Below are 19,436 nucleotides of genomic sequence, written 5' to 3'. Positions count from 1 at the left end.
AGTATGCCTATACCTTACTGTATTTCTAGTTCTGTTGTTTCATTGGAATACCTGCAAATTCACAACAATACTTCAGTAACTGTAACGATTAACATATTTTATTTGAGTTCATCTTTAAAAACATAACATACATAAATGATGCAATAGAACAGTTCTGTGTCCGACTCTTGGTTAGAGTATTCATAGTATATGTGTGACCCAGTGCAGGAAATAGCACAGGTCTGTGTTCTAGAAGTCACTGTATAGCTTCACATACATAATTTGTTTTTCTTCCAAAAGTCTCCTATGTATTGTTTTGTGAGAGAGGAGATTGAAAGTTACAATGGAGTAGTCTTTGAAGTTCAGGTCCGGATTTACCAAAGGTTTGTTCTTGCAAAATTCTAACTCTAAATTCATGAACTTAAATGGTACAGACAAGGCATGTTATTTAGCTGAAATGAAAGATGCAATCTTTTGTAAGTTAAAATGCCTGCATGAAAAAAATGTTCAGGGTGTATGCTTTTTTATGACCATTTTTATGCTGGCATACCTTTAGTAAAGTAGAAGCATGAAGTTCATACCGTGCTATAACTGCAATATTCCATCGGACATGGAAACAAATCCAGCATACAGGGCTCTACCCAGAGAGAGCTGGGTCATCACAGAAAATGCAAATAGGTACCTCAGACAATGCAAGAGGAAAAAAGAAATATAAATGTCATCCTTGCACTTTGAGTGCAGTATCGTTATGGAAAGCTCAGAATTTCAACTTCCACTCATGCATCTTGGGGAAAACTGGTATACTGATGAAGAGTTTGATTTTGCGTATTTGCTTTGCTGATCGGATGTCAGCATTCTATGGGTGATGTTGGGTGTGATGTCATGGTAGTACAGCTGTCTGACAAACTACCCATGAGGTTTTATATTCTTTCGAAAAACGTTCCTCTGCACTTCTGTAATTAAATAACTGGTGCGTCAACGGGAGAGGACTAATTATAGCAAGAGAAAGGCGTTTTACCGGAGCAACACAGATGTATAAACTTCAGATTTTATTTTACAGTGCCAACATAAGGGACCATCATTTCGACGTTCTGCCACGTCTTCGTCAGAGTCTAGTAGAGAAGAGAAGACGTGGCAGAACGTCGAAACGTTAGTCCCTTATGTTGGCACTTTAAAATAAAATCTGAAGTTTATACATCTGTGTTGCTCCGGTAAAACTCCTCTTGTTTTATATTCTTTCTTGGTAGATTTCCTTTGAATCTGCAGCTCAGGATTTTCTTTATAAAGTGGAGGCTCAAATGGATGCTGCAAGTTAAAATAAGCCATTTCTTTGTAATGCTTATTTTAATTAAATGCCCTGTTAGCAATTTAGCATATTTGTCAACATTTATATAGCCCATCTTGTAAACTATCCTCCAGAAACTTCATCTGCCCAAGTTGAAAGACAGGAAATAATAAAAAAAAATCTATTGACCTTGACAACACAATGCATGATAAAAGTTGTCTGTGTCCAAATCAATATCTTGGCATAAACACAGCAAACAACGCACAATGTTTTCATAGTAGAGGCAATGAAAGGTTGGTTCTAAGTTAAATAATAACTTAGAAATGACTTCTAGCTCTGATACTTATAGTTATATCGATGACGATGTTGACTCTTAGGGCAAAATTATCTGTTACATTATCAGTTTTAATAATGTCACCATGTCTGCGTAATAGTGTTAGATCAGTTTCAATGCACAAGCCTAATATTTAAACATTTGTTGTCTTACTTTCTGATGCATTTTGAAATAAAATGACCTATAGCAATATATGCACAGTGGATGCCCATCCAAAAGAAAATGGGAAATAAACGGTACATATATAAGTCTCAGCAGTTGTTCCTTCAAAATCAAGGGGACGGATTGTAAATTTCACTCATATGAACTCTTAACCTGCTGAGAAGCCTTGCACAATACACTGTTAAACAGTTAATTTATCTCCCTCATGAATCTTACACAGCTTTCCTTGATTGGATAGGAGAGGAAAACACTGATAATGAAGGGTAGATGCGACACAAAGTGGCTAAATATCAATGAAGGAATCTAATCTAAACTCTACTTAGCCTTAAACACTTACTCCTACACTTTTCAACATTCCAGAACACTCCACACTTTCCATTCCATTTGTCACGTCACATCTCCAGCCTTAGCCCTCTTACCCCTAGCTTTTGACCATGGTCTACCTTCAGATAGCCACACACAATATACAGGTGTACATCAGAAGATGAAATATGGTCTGTAGTTTCTTTTCAGTCCACACAGTTGATAACCTATCAGGTCTGACTTATGATGGTGATCTGGAAACAAGCTACTGTACGTTTCAACTACAGAGACAGTGGGGGAAAACATAAAGACTATTGGTGATATCCATCTTAATTCTTGCTTTCATTTTCATCACCACAGACATTTAAAATGTCCAAACATCTCTTTCCAGTCAGATAAAACTGCCGCTTTCCACATCCATCGACTCACTTCCTTTGCTACTGAGTACCTCAACCATACAAGACAATATTTAATTTAAAAATTGAGTTGGCCACTTTTGACACATTAACAATGTTCTCTTGTCTAACTGTAGTTCAAATAATCATTTAAGTTCATTCATTGCTGAACTTAAAATCAACACTTAAAGGCATGAGAAAATAAGCAGATATTATTTGCCTATAAATTAGCCTATAATCAAAAATTCAGATCCCTATGTGTTAAAAAGAAGGGGAAAAAACTAATATTATAGGCGACTGATGCTGAAACATTTCAAAGAACATATTTAAGATGCAAATGTATTATGCAGTAATACTTTGTGGTTATGAAGACTGCTATACAATTTCAACTCCTATCTCCATTGCTGTCCCCCTTAGCAAAAGACATACGCTACATTTACACCAAGATTATAGGGTTTATATTAATCATTTACCCATTATGAGCTATATGTTTAAGAAGTGGACACAAAGAAGACAAGTAAATTTCATATGCAACACTTCAGAGAGCATAAGCCTCAGGTATGGAAGTGGCACAAAAGCAAAAACACACACACACACACACACACACACACACATATATATATATATATATATATATATATATATATATATATATATATATATATATATATAGACTTTCAACAGTTTACCAGCGTTAATGCTATGCTATGCACATTCTGTACAGTCTGACAGACTATTCAGTGCTCCACTCAGAACCTGGACCCCGTTTACAGCGTGAAGAGGCTGCAAATCCGTGCACAATGCCTGTTTATAAACTACTCCTCCATGGAAACAACCATGTTAATGAAACAGCCATACTAAAGTAAGCTTAGGTCAACAGAATGACATCTCTATGGCACATTCCAGTGTGAAAGTTGATATTAAAATGAAGACATTATGCGTATATTAGCAAATATTGTTAACCACTATAAAACATGGTTCCTAATAGCTATTCCATAATGCATTTTCATTGATTTTCATTTCCAGGGAATTTTCTAAATTGGAAATTTGAATGTTAGGAAAGAAAGTAACTTAAAAAATTAGCAAAGTTTTGATGAAAATCATCTCATCATTAAATCATCAATTTTTTTCTCACTAACGTAGACACTGCCAGTATTGGACTGTAGAGTGAGAAGCTGTTAGCACACCTGATAGCACCCTAGTCACCAAACAAGCATTTAGTGAGTCATTATTTTATGACTGCTTTATCAGTTTCCAAAGCCCAGCGAGCTGATCCTTCTATAGACACGTCGTGTCCTACTCAATGACGGGTGCCGAGCGGTCGTTGGTCACCGTCTTCCTGAGGCGGATGTGAGCAAAGGGGTTGGTCCTGTGTAAGAGTGGACATATGGGTTACAGCAAATCAGAGAGATGCAAATAGAGTGCTACTTTAAAGGAACCGCATGTAAGATTGTAGCCAAAACTGGTACTGCAATCACTTTCAAATTACTGTAGAGCGGTGTATACCCTCCCCCATGACTGGCAGAGCTGGCAACCGGATCTGGATGCCGAAACACTACTGACTTCGTGATTAGTAGATAGGTGGAGGGTGGCGCATCCGGCCAAAACACAACATGACAACATCAACATCAGTTGAGGGCTGCAACTTCACATTTTAAATGACAACATCCTGGCCGGACTACTGTTGTCAGTGATATAAGTTTTTGAAATGAACATGATTTCTTAATGTCTAGTGACATATAAGGGCCATTTTATGATTAATTGAAATACATTTCTTACATATGGTTCCTTTAATGTAAGTGTTTACAGTGTAATTACCTGGTTGGTGAGGGAGGTGGTGAGGCAAACTCAGATGAGATCTGTGGTGAGAAGAGAGAGATTTAGACAAACGCTTAGTTGACCTCGGCTACAAGTATTGCAGTAAGTATTCCGGTGACCATTAAGGCCAACGCCCACTGGCGAAGACATTCACGTGTATGGATTTGATGCTCAAGAGAGAGAACAATTTCCTGAACTTTGGTGTTGACGTGCGTCAGATTGCGCCAAGGGGTGTTGGCCTTTAGAGTAACCTTAATCTTAAGTGATATGTGTTAAGGATTATTTATGGACTGGGGGGGATATTGGAAATGTGCCATATAAACCACATCTTAAAAAGCATTTTATCAGTTTAATGTAAATACTGCAATTATCCTACAATTGTGCTGAAGTTACAGTATGCAAAGGTTTCAAATCAAGTCTCTGCTGCTCTTTCAAAGGACTGATTCTAATGATATCACCTTCTACTTTTACTCTGCCCATCTGTTGTCTGTGGACCGCTTTAGCAGCAGTCTGCTGTAGGGGAAAAAAGGAAGCAGAGAGAAAATCTGCCACCTGGGTTGACTTTTACCTCCACAGAATTAAGGACATACAAAGACAGGACTTGTATGGCAATGTGCTTTATCATTAATGAATCTGTTAGTGGTAGCTGTCTCTGGTGGATGTTAACACTATCCATAGCTACCTCTAAAATAGCTATCCATAGCTACCTCCAAAATTTAAGACAAGATGTTTAGTGTCTAGAAGATATGAGGAGTTCATTTTATGTCTGTATATCTATGTTGTGTGTCCCAATGTGAATGCCTCAGACTAATCAGAAGACTTCCGAAGAGAAGTCCTCCAAAGGTCCCTACTGTATATCCTCTATGTCCTCTATGTTGAGTGCAACACCAGATGTTATAGGTACACATTAACATCACATCACATGAAGCATCTTTATTAAGTGTCAAGTGGAGATGGCCATTACAAACTGTGATTCATTTAAATCATATCACAGGTAAAATTTGTAAAAATCCATATTCCCTTGGGGGTGTAGATTAAGGCTTATTTCTGTCCAACATTAAAACGGATACTGATGGAACCCTCCGTCCCTACTCACTTTCACGTTGTCTGTATTCTGCATGTTCTCTGAATGTTCACGGACACGGACAAAATGGAGCAGCGCTTGAAACGTAAATATGTATTTTTCATATGCGAACATAGCATAAATCTAGAAATCTAAACTAGTGCCACGCGCAGTGCTCACCTGGTTGGTGCCCTAGACTAGTGCTATGCGCAGTGCTCACCTGGTTGGTGCCCTAGACTAGCGCTATGCGCAGTGCTCACCTGGTTGGTGTCCGGGTTGACCATGCTGTAGGGACGGGGCCTGAAGGTGCTGACCCTCTGGGAGGAGACCGAGCCCTCGTCCTCTGAGTCTGGGCTCAGCAGCAGCGGGCCGGACGGAATCAGCTTCTCCAGCTTGTCCAGCTGCCCGGTGCTGGTGCTGTTAACCTTGGACAGCAGGAGAGAGCTGAGGGAGAAAAGGAGTGGGGAGAGGAGAGAGGAGGAGAGGAGAGAGGAGGAGAGGAGTGGGGAAGAGTGGAGAGAAGTGGGAGGAGAGGAGAGTTTTGAGCCGAGGGTTTACATAGGTCTTTGCTATGTAAAATAAAAACAAACTGGGGGATGCTGAAATGCGGGGAAGAAAACCTGAAGGAGAATCTACCACCGGCACTGAAAATCCCTCAGAATGAACACAGGTATAAAAAAATAACTACAGGACACCGATTTATGTTCTGCCTGGATCATGGTGCAGCTTTTTATTTAGCCTTTTTTCCCTGATGTACCTTGATGGACTAATGTCAGGGCTGCAATGTAGCTTTGGGCAGTAGAAGAGAGCTGAGATATCCAAAAAGACGGCATGGGAGTTTAAAGCCATGCTCTGATGTGTTAAAATGGATGAAATTCAAACCTGCATACAGTACGTCTTGTCCATGCAAAACAAACCAAAAAAAATCTATAGAGATAAGTGAGTATGACAGACTTCCCATGAATAGGAATGTATGGAATATCACGTTTATGTGTTATTGACAGACTGATGCTCCTCTTGTTTCTTTTTTTTTTAAAATGCTCACATATACGTACGTGTTTCCGCACCTTTGCTCCTGCTGATCTGCTGAGCTGGGGAAAGGTTGAGTGTAAGAGAAAGGAAACCAGCCTTTCCTGCAGAAATAAAACAAAACAAAATGTGTAACCTGTAACATACAAAGCTGTTGAATAACTTTGGATTTGTGATAAGGGCTTAGGTTTTAAGGCAGGGATTGGCAAGCTTATCCACAAAAGGCCTCTTACAGTTAACTGCAGTAGGCTGTGAAAATGCACTAAACCACATCTGATTTGGCTCAATCACTATGATTAACAATTAGGGTATGTACTACACAAAATTCATTATGTATGTAAATCATGAATAAAATAAAATATTAATACAGGTATGCACAAGATCACATAAGCATATATTTATGAGTACGAGATTGTGTGAACAAACATATGTGTATGCATATGTTTGCACGCAAAAGCTGGTTGGGTGTATGTGGTGTGTCTGGAAGTCTGATTTTTGTATGGTGCACATGTGTGTGTGTGTAATTTAGGATAAGGGTCCTGTACCGTCCTGTCCGCTCATTCTGGCCATAGTGCCAGCCGTCCCTGGGCTCACTGATGAGGAGGATGAGGATGTCTCCTGGGAGGAAGGGCAGCAGACACGACCCCCCACCACCTCCTCCTCCTCCTCCCAGTCCTCCCCCAATAGAGGTGGAAGGAGCGTGGGCAAACTGGGCCTCTACTCGGGTTGGTGGAGACAGAGGAAGCACTCGAGGAAGAGTAGAGCCTGGTTGAAAGAGAGTTGGGGGGGGGGGGGGGGGGGGGGGTTGTAATGAATGTGGAAGAAAGTAATTGAATGTTAACAGGATGAAAGTTTTGGAAGGCTACAGGACTTTTAACAAGTTTTTAGATACATGTGGATGATGAGGAAGATGCCTTACCCACACCTCCAATTCGTGCTTCACTGATGGGTCTTCTGGGTAGAGGCAGTGTTGAGGTGGCGTACACCTCTGTGGCCTTCATCATCTGGGGGTGACCGATGGGCAGAGAGCTGCCAATGCCCGGGTGCCCAGAGGGCACGGGGGTCATGGCCCTGGAGAGAGGTGCACTGTGGGGCAGTGGAGGGCTGTGGGGCGCGGAAGTGAGGCCTTGCATCGGGCTGCTGTGTGAGGACGGAGGTCCGGGGCTCAGGGTCAGGACGGGGGGCAAAGACGTCAGCGGACACTGCAGGCTAGAGCTGCTGGAGGTGGTGACATACAGAGGTGCATGCTGGGATAGGGCTGGTCCTCCAGAGCTGCTGGTGCTGGCGGTGGTGGTGCTGCCATTGCTGCTGCTAGGAGAAGTGTGAAGAGGGTCTGTCAGGGCAGCGGTCAGGGCTCGGAAGCTCTGGGGCCCAGGGGAAGTCTGGGACAGGCTATCGCTCTGCGAGGACTGGACGATGCGCTGTTGCTGAGAGCGATCACCATTGAGTAAAGGCGGGACTTCCTGCACAGATAGCCTCTGAGAAGAAACAAGGAGAGAAAATTGAGAGAAACATCAGACAAATACGACATGATCACTTTGCTTTCATAAATTACCCTCTCAGTAGGGGAGTTCTGAACATTCTCAAAACAGAATGTGTTCATGTAAGATTCTAAAAGAGAAAGAGAACTTATCGGCATCTCACCTGTTCCCCTGGTTGTGCTGCCCCCAGCTTAGCATGCCGGAGGACCTCAGCTATCCCAGAAGCCCCTGAGGTCTGTGGGGCGGTGTGGCGGAGCAGGTTGAGCGCTCTCTCTGGAAGCTTTGTGGGCTGAGAACACGACTGTTGCCATGATGACAGTTTCTGAGAGAGGAGCTCCCTCACCTGGTGAAAGAGAAAGCAACATCATAGTGGAGGCCAGACCCCTGAGTAATCTTTGGTAGCCTAGTTTCACACTGAAATGAAACTCCAAGTCACCTGACTTCCAGAAAGGAAGTGAAATTTTTGTGCACTCCGATTAAGTCCTATTTGACCTTCTCAATCTAATTCCTACTGCCAGGAAAGGCCATGTTTTCCCTTATTTAGATGACAAAACACAGTGTTGACCAGTGTAAATTTCTTGACAAAAAAGTACAGCAGTTTCAAGTTCTAAAAAACAATTAAACCATCTTGACTATCTTACTTATTGAGGTAGCCAGCCAGTGAAGTTATAAGTTAGCAATGGAAACTTCTGAAATGATCAACAAATAGTGATCATTTCAATGACAATAGTCGATACTTAAATTGTATTAAAGTAGCTCTTTGGTCATTTAGGTTCTCACTCTGTCTGTGTATGCAGAGTGTGGCAGTTCCTATGGTTCCCTTCCTCACCTTACAGTGGTAGTTGATGAGCAGCTTGGTGACGGCGCACTGCCGATCCACTAGGAAGCAGTACCTCCGCCGCTCCTCCGTCAGGGCCGAGCGGTAACCCACGGCAACCAGCGTGTCCAGCTCCCCCTGTCGTCTGCTCATCAGCTCAACATACTGACAGATTGACAGAAAGAAACACTAATAAATCTCCATTCACAGATTATACTGTTAGTAGTATTTTACTGTAAATATGACACTAACATAGGCATAAGGAGCATAAGAACCTCCACAGAGCCTAAACTGATATGTTTGCAGCTGGTACTGTTTTACAGATGGAGAACCTATACAGGAACTGATTAAAGGGAAAACATGACATCACATCCTGTCTGTTAAGCCGTGATACCAGGATTTCTATTACAAATGAACTCCCCCTCTCCCAACGTAACCTTTTCTTTCAGGGGTTACTCCCTTCCCCAGTTCTTTTCTTTCTTGCACAATCTATTCTATTCTTTTCTTTCTTTCTTTTGTCCTTTCTTTTTTTTCTTTTCATGAACACACACACACACATTCTCTCTCTCTCTTCTTCCAAATCTCAGCTTTTCACTTTTTGGCCTCAAATCAGCTGAGCCAGATTTCTGGTTAATCTCATCCTCTTTGCTTTGTTTGCCTCTGTCAAACACACACACACACACACACACACACACACACACACACACACACACACACACACACACACACACACACACACACACGTGCACACACGCACACACACGCGCACACGCGCGTACACACACTGTGACTTCTCATACCACTTACACTTGCCAAACCGGCAGAACCTCAATACTATTAACACTCTTGTCAACAGTTTGAGAGAGTTTACAAATATTACAAAGTTTTACAGGGAGTTTGGCGTTTATGGCCGATGCAATTCCCCAAGAAAGTAATATCCTTTCTCACAATCCAAGATATACAGAGACTGTTCTTAGCTTCTTGGCTTGCCGTTTTGAGGTTAAGAAAAGGATTCCTGTGCATTGCATTTAAACAGGTGAGTTCAACCAAAGTCCTTTTAGGCAAGTCCCTCCACTCGGCGGCCATATACCAACGTTTTATGGGCACTCATCGGGCACAGTCTTTGGGTCGAACTGCGCGTGCGCAAGGCTTCACGACACCAATCTTGCTCCAGCGGCGAGATCACAACACATGATTGGCACGATGTCTTCACAACACACCATATGATTGGCTCAATGTATTCGCATCACACCACATGATTGGCTCAATGTATTTACATGTCGACGTTTTGCCGAGGAAGGGGTGGGATATGTGTAGACAACGGCCATATTGGCATGACAAACTAGCCCCATGTATTTCTATGGAGTATTTTTTGAGTGCTGTGTCTCCACATTAGAAAGTCTCTGGTTCAACTGGCCTCAATATCCTTTAACTTTCCTGTAATCAATTGTGTGAAAGCACACTGGCCTTATCTAGATTAAGACGCTGATGCAGGCAGCATCTATATTCAGGTTATCCCCAAAAAATGAGGCCTCTTCTCAACATCTTCTTATGCCCCAATGAAAGGATGGAGAACTCTTGGCCTTCATTTGACTAAAACTGAGTCCACCTTTGTTTCTCTCTTGCTTCTGGGATCAGAGAGAGAAACTTTCTCAGGCTGGCTCGTCTTAAAACTTGTGACAAAATCCTTGACCATGCCCTGACAAAACCACTCGGGGCTGGATAAGGATCAAGGGTCAGAACGACAGAGTTCCCACAATGCCTTACACGTACCTGCATCTCTCGGTCTCCATATTTGTTGGGGTGTCTGCTTCCTTGACTCTTCCTGCGCAGTTTCTTCAGCTGGGATTGGCAGCGCTCGATGGACTCCGCCTTAGACTTCCTCTCGCTCTGGTACTTCTTCAGTGTCGCCTGGAAATGGATATTTTTCATTTGTTTAACCTCTCCTTTATTTTCCCAGGAAGACCCCTTGAAATGATACTGAGTCTTTGGCAACGCCATCCTAGTCAGCAGGGAATGCTAAAATGTTGCTGTAAGACGATAAGCAAACTCCAGGAAATGTCAGTTTGAAAGCCACTGTTGAAATAAGGCAAGGAAAACACATCTGACTGCTTTTGTGTGAACATTAATAAATGTTTCACCCTGCCACCCACCCTTCTATCAAAGTGCAGTTGTACATCTGAGAGCAACTAGAAGAGAAGCAACTAGACTACAAAAACAAGTTCAAAAAGGCATTTGACAAAGTGCAATGGCAGATGTTTAGTGAAAGTATATCTGGGAGGTCCTTTCTGTTTGGATTAGGAGTGACACTGTTGTAAAGGCATATGATGTATCCCTGTTGACTTACTATTTGCTCATCCACTTGATTCTAGTGCAGGACCATATTACCTTGAATAAATGTTGCGATAATGTCACAAATTTACCTCAATGATATATATATAACAATTGTTCTATGTCTCTGATAAGAGATAGGTCCGGTAATGTCTCGGATAAGAGAGGGGGCAGATATCTGTTTAATCAGTTTTTAAACCTACAATGACATGTGTAATGACATTTCTATTTTGTCTGTCTTCTCTAATGTAACACAAACATTCACAACCTTACATGCATGACTTAATAAATTAATTTTGGTTGGTAAGAGACCAAAAATGATAGTTTTGGCAAATGTTTAGTCACAATTCTGGCAACAGTCCACAATTCTGGCAAAAGGTTCTTTTTTGAGCTCAACAACCAAGCAAAGTACTCCTCTCCCTTCCATGTCCCTTATTGATTGGCTGGAATTTTTAATAACTGTCTGAGCCACTGTTTTTGTCTCCCATCTACAGAGCCAGGCATATGAACACCCAAGTTTTAGCACGCCACACACATTAAACAGACTGCTGGTCGACCTTAAGGATCAATTCACTGTTAAAAAGGGTATTGGGTTAAAATCATGGACTGCACCTTTAATTGCCCATGTGCCTTACTGAAATATCTGAACAAATATCTCAAATGTGAGTGGAAATTTACACAAATATCTGAACAACACTACAGAACACACAGAAGATCAAAATGGTAAACTATTTATCGGCTGATTTGATCAAAATGGTAAACTATTTATCGGCTGGTTTGATCAAAATGGTAAACTATTGGCTGATTTGATCAAAATGGTAAACTATTTATCGGCTGATTTGATCTAAGCTGATGCTAATCGGGCCGGGTGGTCAGTCTTTACTTATTACTCTTTCTTACGTAATAATTAAAGAACCTCTCGTGACGGCACTAGTTCTTTTCAGAAGTGTGTGACCTCGTTCTGTGAGGGCCAGGGCTTATGTTTGTTTCAGGCACACTTACAGTCAAGTATTTGATGTCCAAGTCTAACTTCTGCTCCAGCTGAGTGAGGAGTTCCGAATGAAAGAGCTTCAGCTGGCAAAATGCAAAACACACACACACACACACACAAGGAGAGAGAGAGAGAAACAGATTCTTGAAAACTGTGCACTGCATAAACTCATGAAAGATTTGGCTTATGTGTTGGAAAGTCTTTGCAGTATTCCTAATGGATCTCACAAAATGAGGCATGACTCACCACACATGTGAGCAAATTATGAAATTGCCAACTTACATGGCATATTGGGATTACTGACAATACTCGACTCCACATTGAAATGCTTTTTGCTATAAAAAAAAACTTGCTATAAAATCAAACATTCTGGATATCTGCAATGGAGTTGAGAATATAATCGATTATGTACCTACTACAAAAACATATTATGGATATAAAAATGACAGCAGTTCAAGAATTACATGATTGCTCAAGAAATAACCATCTAAATTACACAGTACATGTTTGGATTTCATTTCTTAACAATTTGAAGGTATACTATATTGTCACCACCCATTACTATCCACAATAAATCCGGTATTGGATCCAGCCTAGTTTAAGTCTGTATCTTGTCTTGGGTAGGCAGCTGTATCAGGTATAATGTGTTAGCTGGGCAGGCCTGTCTTGTCAGTCCTCCATAGACTGAAGCAGCTGAGTGTGAGTGTGTTTAAGACATAAGGGTGTGCAGAGAGGATCACATGACACTCACCACATCCTCCAGCTGGACCTGGATCTGCCTGTGCACTTCTGCCATTTGGAACAGTGTGTCACCTGGAAACACACACACACACACACACAAAAAGTTACATTCAAAGCTGAAATGAACAGAGAGACAGAGCCACTGGAAATATTACAGCGAGGCCAACAGTCAAGCATGAGAAGGTAAAAAATACCTGTTTAGCATTGATTTGGTTAAGTACCATCTTGGGGAGCACAGGCATGGTGGTCTGGCAGGAGAACAACATGCTGTGCTTGCAGTGGAAATGATGATTCTATTGGCATGGCTCCGACAAAACCATCCTAACTTATGTCTCAGCTATCTGGTGTGAGCAGTCCAGCATGCCAATAGAGGAGGTTTCTACTGTCACTGAGCCATGGTAAAAGCAGATGTTTGTCTGCATGTAAACCAATGAGCGTGTGAGTGTGTGTGACTAATCATAACTATGAGAGCTGAGCTAATATGAATCCCCTGCCTATGAAGTGGCACGGTATGTAAGCAACCTGTCAGGACTTCAAAGAATGGAAGCAAACAAATGGAACATTAAGGCCAATACTTTGCTCACGTCAAACCACTTATTGTTTGCGGACAATTTGTGACCGATATCAAACGAACCATAGTCAGAAATCTGTCACAAGTCCAACTTTAACTAACCTTCATAAGAAAGAGACATTTTTGGCAGACACCTTATCCCCCCCCCCCCCCCCCCCCCCCATTATTTGCTGTTTGATTGTTTGATTTACGGTGCCCGAGGCTACCACATGGAGGGAGCGCTCTCCATGGGATCCAGAGTTATAGCCCCAGTCTGGAGAGTGCCGTCTGCATTGATGGGGAGACCAGGCTGCCTGCGTGCGTCCATTTGTAGGCCGGTTTGTTTTGGGTGTCATCCTGCTGGGCTGGACTGTTGCCCCGGAGCTCCGAGTACCGAGGCTCCCACCAAACTGAACTGCCCAGTGTGTGGGGTTTGGCATGTCTCCTTCTCGTTCTCTCTTTCTTTCTCTCTCTCCTTCCCTCACTCTCTCTCTCCCCCTTCCCTCTCTCTCCCTCCCCCACTGTTTTCAGCAGTACAATGAGATCATGTGGTGTTGTTAATCTCTCAACAATGTCCCCTCTCTCTTTCTTTTTCTCCCTCTCATTCTCTCAATCTTACTCTGTCTTTTTCTTGGGTTTTCATTCAACCTTCCTTATCTATCCAGAGCTCTCTTTTTTCCTTCTCACATTCCTCACCAATTTTCACTTCATCATATTTCTCAAGTTTTGTTTTATTTCCTTCTTTACTCGTTATCTCATCCCTCCCTCAGTCTCTCTCTTGGTCTATTCCTCTTACCCAGCTCCTTTGATCCCTGGCTGTCGCTGGCCAGTTCTCCTAGTTTGACCAGTGCATCAAAGTAGCCCTTGGCAGCCACAGTCACTCCTGTGAAGAAGGCAAAGGAGAGAGTTTAGGACATTCTGTGACTAACATTCCCTTTCAATAAAACCACTTGTTCATCCGAAGTTTTTTTGTGTCAATTTTTTCCCCCTCCTGTCTGTTCACGGGAAATCAAGGGCACAAGCAATTTCTAACCACCGTGAACCACATCAACAATAACAGCAATTAAGCCTCTGACTGACTGAGTTAATGACAACAAAAGCTCTCTCAACATAACAACTGTGTAACCAGCAATTCCACTAACTCCACAATGGCTCCAACACACCATTTTAAATGTGTAATGAGAATGTAATGAGAAAGGATTATGGTATGCTGTACATAAAAAATACAGTATTATACAGTATTCTGCAGTGACACGGAACATCTATTCTATATGTTTAATTAGTTTCCTTACAATCATCACACTCTCAACCTTTTCTGCTTTAAGGCCCACCTATTCATACTTGTAACACTGAGACCCATTAAAAAAGATCCCAAATTTGGGCTAGATTTTTTTCATAGCTGAAGTCTGTTTTCTTATCAAACTAAGTGCCTCAAATTAATTACTTTGTTTAATGTCGGAACCAATAATATAGTCTAATACTTTGATAGCTATTTCTAAGTTTAACATACTCTAAAACATTTCATTTCCATTATAGAATAGATTAATATTGTACTCTAAAAATCAGTTCTTCAAGCCATGCAGAGTAAATATTTTGTAAGGTGATGGAGGCCATACCTGCAAGGGCCTTTTCATAATGCTTCCCCATGGCAACAAAGTTCTTTAGACTGGGATTGAACTGGTCCAGGATCCCCTGGACACACATAAAATATACATAATGAGCTCAAAAATTATGAGTGGATGTATTTCGCCTCCACTGTTATAAATCCAAAGTAAGGCAAAACGCTTATTTGGAGGATTTGGCTGCATAATGCTGAATGAGGTCGTTTTTGAGGAAATCATTATCTTACCGTAATAACATGATACTACAGAGTACATTTCAGGAACTGAACTGACCTCTGTGATTTTACTACATAAAATCAGCCATTCAAACTGCAGTGCAGTATCGGACACAACTGTACCTTGTATACGTTTTCAGTCATCTTGTTGACCTCATCAGAGCGAGACATTGCGTTTCCCCTGTTGCGCTGCCAGCAGCCTCTCAGACTGTAATATCAGACGTTATGGTAGTGGATTTGGCACCCCTTAAAATGAGACATCACAGAGAACACTGAGATTATTTCATCTGAAATCTGATGCTGTAATAATTTAATAGATAACACCAATTGATCGACCAATTTATGTCATGGCCATGGACTGTGGGCTGTGCCATATCTGTGTCATGTCATGTATTATTTTCATTTATTTATTTATAAGAACAACACCTTGATTAGCATGTCTGTAAATGTGGCAGTGTTAGGCAGTCGGCTAACTTTCAACTGCAGTCCTGTCAAGATGTTGTAATAAGCATCAATTGACTTGGCCAGTTGCTTTTAGATGCCAAGTTAGTATCATATATCGTGATAATTCCTCTGCATGATAAGACATGATAAGACCAACTATATCGTCATATTGGGATATCGTTGATATAGTTACATGATTGTGTTTTTACAGGGTCCAAAATTAGCTTGTGGAAATTTGAGTGGAAATTTACATATAATACATGAGGTCAGTCACTATTGGCAGGTTGCTGAAATAGGCCTATTTGTACTGCACAGTAACCCAATGTAGGAATTCCTCTTTTCATCAATGTTCAAAGTACTGGGTACCCTCTTAGGGCAAAGGGGGTACCCAATTAATCCAAAACGACTAAAAGGGTCATGCTCCTAACCCACGACAACAATGTTACATAATTCTAGGCGTTCCGGACTCACATTGGCAATGTCAGAGCCTCCATTCTCCCTATCAGTCAGTGTCAGTGTAGCCTCAAAATGAATTTGAAGTTGTTATTTTATGGTAAAGGAACCACACTGTGTTACTTTAAGGCCTTGTTTGTCAAGTGTACATGATTCAACATGGAACAGGAAGACCTTTGAATGTGGTTAGTTCTATTTACTATGTTTTAATAGAGTTTGCAGAAAATGTGCTTTGTGATATCGTTATCAGGATATCAGATGACCCTTATCTTGGTGAGATCTTGGTATCACGCAGCCTTACTTTTGAAGCATAGTAATAAAACATTTTTCGACTTAGGAAAATACAAATCAACTCCCAGCAGGTAGTTCTTGTGGTGCTATATCCCTATGCAATGAACATTTACAATCACTGACAAATGCACTTGCCTGGAAGTCCATTCAGACTGACAAAACCAGCAGAGCATGACAAAAGCCTTTCAACAAGCAAACTCTTAATAGCACACCACATAAACCAGACAGCTTCCCAGCAGCACAAGTGTCTTTTCTCCTTCGGTGTGAATGATGGGAATTTGCAACGTTTCACTCACAGTTTCTGATGTGCATTACTTTTAATATTTCAGGTCTTTATATATAACCAGAGATGTGCATGGTCAAACATCATATGTGCCATTACAACACCATGTCCTTGTGAACTTATCATCAGCAATCACTAGTACTATATCATGAGCGCAGTTAAATGCATTGCTGCGAAGGGTTATTTTGACTTTGAGATTAGATGACCCAGCCAGTGTTATTATCAGTGTTAATGCAGCTATTTATTATACTTAGTCAGACAAGTCTAGTGCCTCTGATGAGAACAATGGCCACGAAAGCCAAGGCACCAAGTGTCAACCTCCTGAACAAACAGCTCGGCCTGTCAAACCACTTTCCTCTGGAAAGATCTGCTGGAATATGCCAGCCAAGGCCGAAATTCCAACTGGGATTAAACGATCCGATCTCACACACAACCTCTCCTCCTTGGGTTCACACTTCTGGCACTGTTTGTGTATGCATATGTGTGTTATCTAAGTGAGATTAAGGGGAAACTGTCGCCCATATCAAGTAATAGAGCAAGGCCAAAAGAAAACATTCCCACTCCTCAACTCTCTCTCTGTCTGTCACTCGGACTCCCTCTCCAACACTATCTCTCTCTCTCCCTCCCTGTTTATTTCACTCACTTAGACACAGACAATCTATCTACACCCCCAGTCAACCACACATACGCATGCACGCACACACACACACACACACACACACACACACACATGCACTCACCATCACACAGAGCTTACTGTTCTCTCCCAAACTTAACAGGATGCTCACCAACATTCTCTGTGGTCGAACCCTTTCAGTCCCTTCATTAGCAGGCGCTGATTTTCACATTTACTCTGAGCAGTTCCCTGCTTTTAGAGCAGGGCCCTGTTTGGCCCTGTTTGGCCCTGTTTGGCCCTGTTTGGCCCTGTTTGGCCCTGGTGTTTGGTTAAAAGCTCTTCTTTCCCCTTGAACTGAACCTTAGCTATGTTGGTGCTTGGTGGACTGCAATAAATCTCTGAGACTTTGTACAGGTATGCAACCAACATAAATATTTGGGAACAGGGGCTTTTTACGGGGGGAAACATGCTTTATGTGCTCTGGACACTGAATGAGCTGATGAAAGTGCAGAACAAAACTACTTTCACTAAAACCTCACACAATCTCTCAAATCACACATGATTACAATAAGATGCCTCAAGGTGAATCTTTTCAGAATTGCATAAAAGTCACAAGCCCATTGTTGTAGTTTATTTTACACATTTAGATTCCAAATCATAAGGCCTATGTTCTGTGTACTACTAACCATGTCCACTAACCACCTTCATGATTTTAATCTTGCACTTTTCTTGGACTGCTAATGCATTGCAAAAAAAGACCTTAGGCATCACCAATTTGGTAGGCTACTCTTGCAACCTAATCAGTCACAAAAGAATGTAATTAAAATGTCATTATGGAAACAACAAAGCCTACAGCAAAGTTATGCTTCAAGTAGCCTACATTAGCCTACGTTAGACATTTCTGAACATGAGCACTGGAAACTAATTCTGAAATTCGCCCCTCACACCACCTGTTGATCTTTATCAAACTGCCCACCGGATCAACTCTCTACAACTACTTGATTCAATACGATTTTCAACGAGGGCTTACCGTCTCTGTGATCATCGTAGAAAAAGACGACTCGTTATAACTCCGTTCGGCTTTGTCTACTTTTTTTTCACTCGGGACGCTGTAGCCTTCCACTTTCCCCCGTCGTTTGTGGGGGTGGATGGTTGAACCCACCACTGCACTAAATCTCAATTTCCCCCCTTCAGTGCCCTCGTTCGCTTTACCCTCTCCCCCCCACCCTCTCTCTCTCTCTCTCTCTCTCAAGCCTTATTCACTCAAATTGAGGTCAGATTTTTGGTGCCGTTCTGTACCTCTCCTCATTGTTGGCCAGATTAAACTCATGCCTTCACGCTCACACGGCCAGGTCAAAAGATTGTAAAATCGCGGTTAATTCCCCAAGATTTACATTCCCACTTCAATTTGTAATCTGTAGAAAACGATAATTAACGCATGCAACCTCAGTTGTGCATTCTACCTCTCTCCCTCTACCCGGACAATGTCTCCTCTCTTTCCCCCTCACTAGCCCTCTCTCTCCCTCGCTCACTCTCTCGGACTGAATAACAATGAGCTAACGGGACTGCAGAGTGAATAGCGGCGCTGGAGAATAATGACTTGAACTTTTTACGCAGAGCCGCCCGGCCCTTTAGCCGCTCATCATTGGACCATATCCGCCGCCCCTCTCCCACTCTTTCATTCACGAATAGAAAGAGCTCGTTCTGGACACTCCGCACAACTCTCACATAGTCATTATTAATAACTTTACTTTTCTATGAGATACCCAGACCCCGCTTTATTTCACTACTTTGTACAGCTCACTGACACTGATATTAGGCTATACAACAAGATGGTCTAAATATGCCTCACATAAAAATATAGGCATGAAATGTGTTAGGCAAACTGTGTTGTACGAATGATCATCTGCAAGCAGTGTTCTTTTTTCAGTCAATTCTTAGTAAAGTTTTTAATCTAGTTTAAGTATCGAGGCCATCTAGGTAGCTACAGGCCTACCATGCAGTTTTCTTTCCAACTGTAAGGCCTGGGGACACTTTAACCTACTGACTATAAGTGAGAACCGACTGACAGCTGTCAAACCAGACAGAACTCATTAGCTATCACAAATCCCTTCCTAGTCATCAAAACACACTCTTAATAATAATACCCATCAGATAAAACAAGGGCATCAAAGTTCTCTCAAAGAATAATTTAATCAAACAATCAAACAATCAAGCATTCCGTTATTTGACC

At 41.7% G+C, this 19,436-nt stretch overlaps 1 protein-coding gene across 3 annotated transcripts; it reads right to left on the bottom strand.

The window, feature by feature from the left end:
* Positions 1 to 76: 76 nt before the first annotated feature.
* zgc:158689 (uncharacterized protein LOC791177 homolog) lies at positions 77 to 18,778 on the bottom strand. 3 transcript variants are annotated; one of them, XM_042105759.1, is made up of 16 exons: positions 18,234 to 18,778; positions 15,240 to 15,362; positions 14,896 to 14,971; positions 14,076 to 14,162; positions 12,740 to 12,801; positions 12,000 to 12,071; positions 10,440 to 10,577; positions 8,679 to 8,831; positions 8,013 to 8,192; positions 7,288 to 7,846; positions 6,914 to 7,133; positions 6,395 to 6,472; positions 5,600 to 5,783; positions 4,735 to 4,789; positions 4,277 to 4,317; positions 77 to 3,827 (listed from the first exon to the last, which is right to left on the bottom strand). In XM_042105759.1, the coding sequence occupies exons 2-15, from the start codon at positions 15,285 to 15,287 to the stop codon at positions 4,307 to 4,309; spliced, it is 1,923 nt and encodes a 640-aa protein (XP_041961693.1). In that variant the 5' UTR covers positions 15,288 to 15,362; positions 18,234 to 18,778; the 3' UTR covers positions 77 to 3,827; positions 4,277 to 4,306. The 3 variants fall into 3 exon arrangements, with proteins under 3 accessions (XP_041961693.1, XP_041961691.1, XP_041961692.1); XM_042105757.1 differs by lacking the exon at positions 4,735 to 4,789; XM_042105758.1 differs by lacking the exon at positions 4,735 to 4,789 and having other exon boundaries at positions 7,294 to 7,846.
* Positions 18,779 to 19,436: the final 658 nt, after the last annotated feature.

This window comes from Alosa sapidissima, chromosome 10 (assembly GCF_018492685.1).
Source record: "Alosa sapidissima isolate fAloSap1 chromosome 10, fAloSap1.pri, whole genome shotgun sequence".
Lineage (NCBI taxonomy): Eukaryota > Metazoa > Chordata > Actinopteri > Clupeiformes > Clupeidae > Alosa > Alosa sapidissima.
This window is presented reverse-complemented; position numbering and strand designations above follow the sequence as displayed.

What these genes read in the sequence shown, in the direction of transcription:
- zgc:158689 (XM_042105757.1), bottom strand. Translation starts at nt 15,287, where the DNA reads ATGTCTCGCTCTGATGAGGTCAACAAGATGACTGAAAACGTATACAAG. An exon ending in CCAGGGATCAAAGGAGCTGG is followed by an intron (nt 12,802 to 14,075) that starts GTAAGAGGAATA and finishes GTGTGTTTCCAG; the next exon opens with GTGACACACTGTTCCAAATG. An exon ending in AGCACGAATTGGAGGTGTGG is followed by an intron (nt 7,134 to 7,287) that starts GTAAGGCATCTT and finishes TCTTTCAACCAG; the next exon opens with GCTCTACTCTTCCTCGAGTG.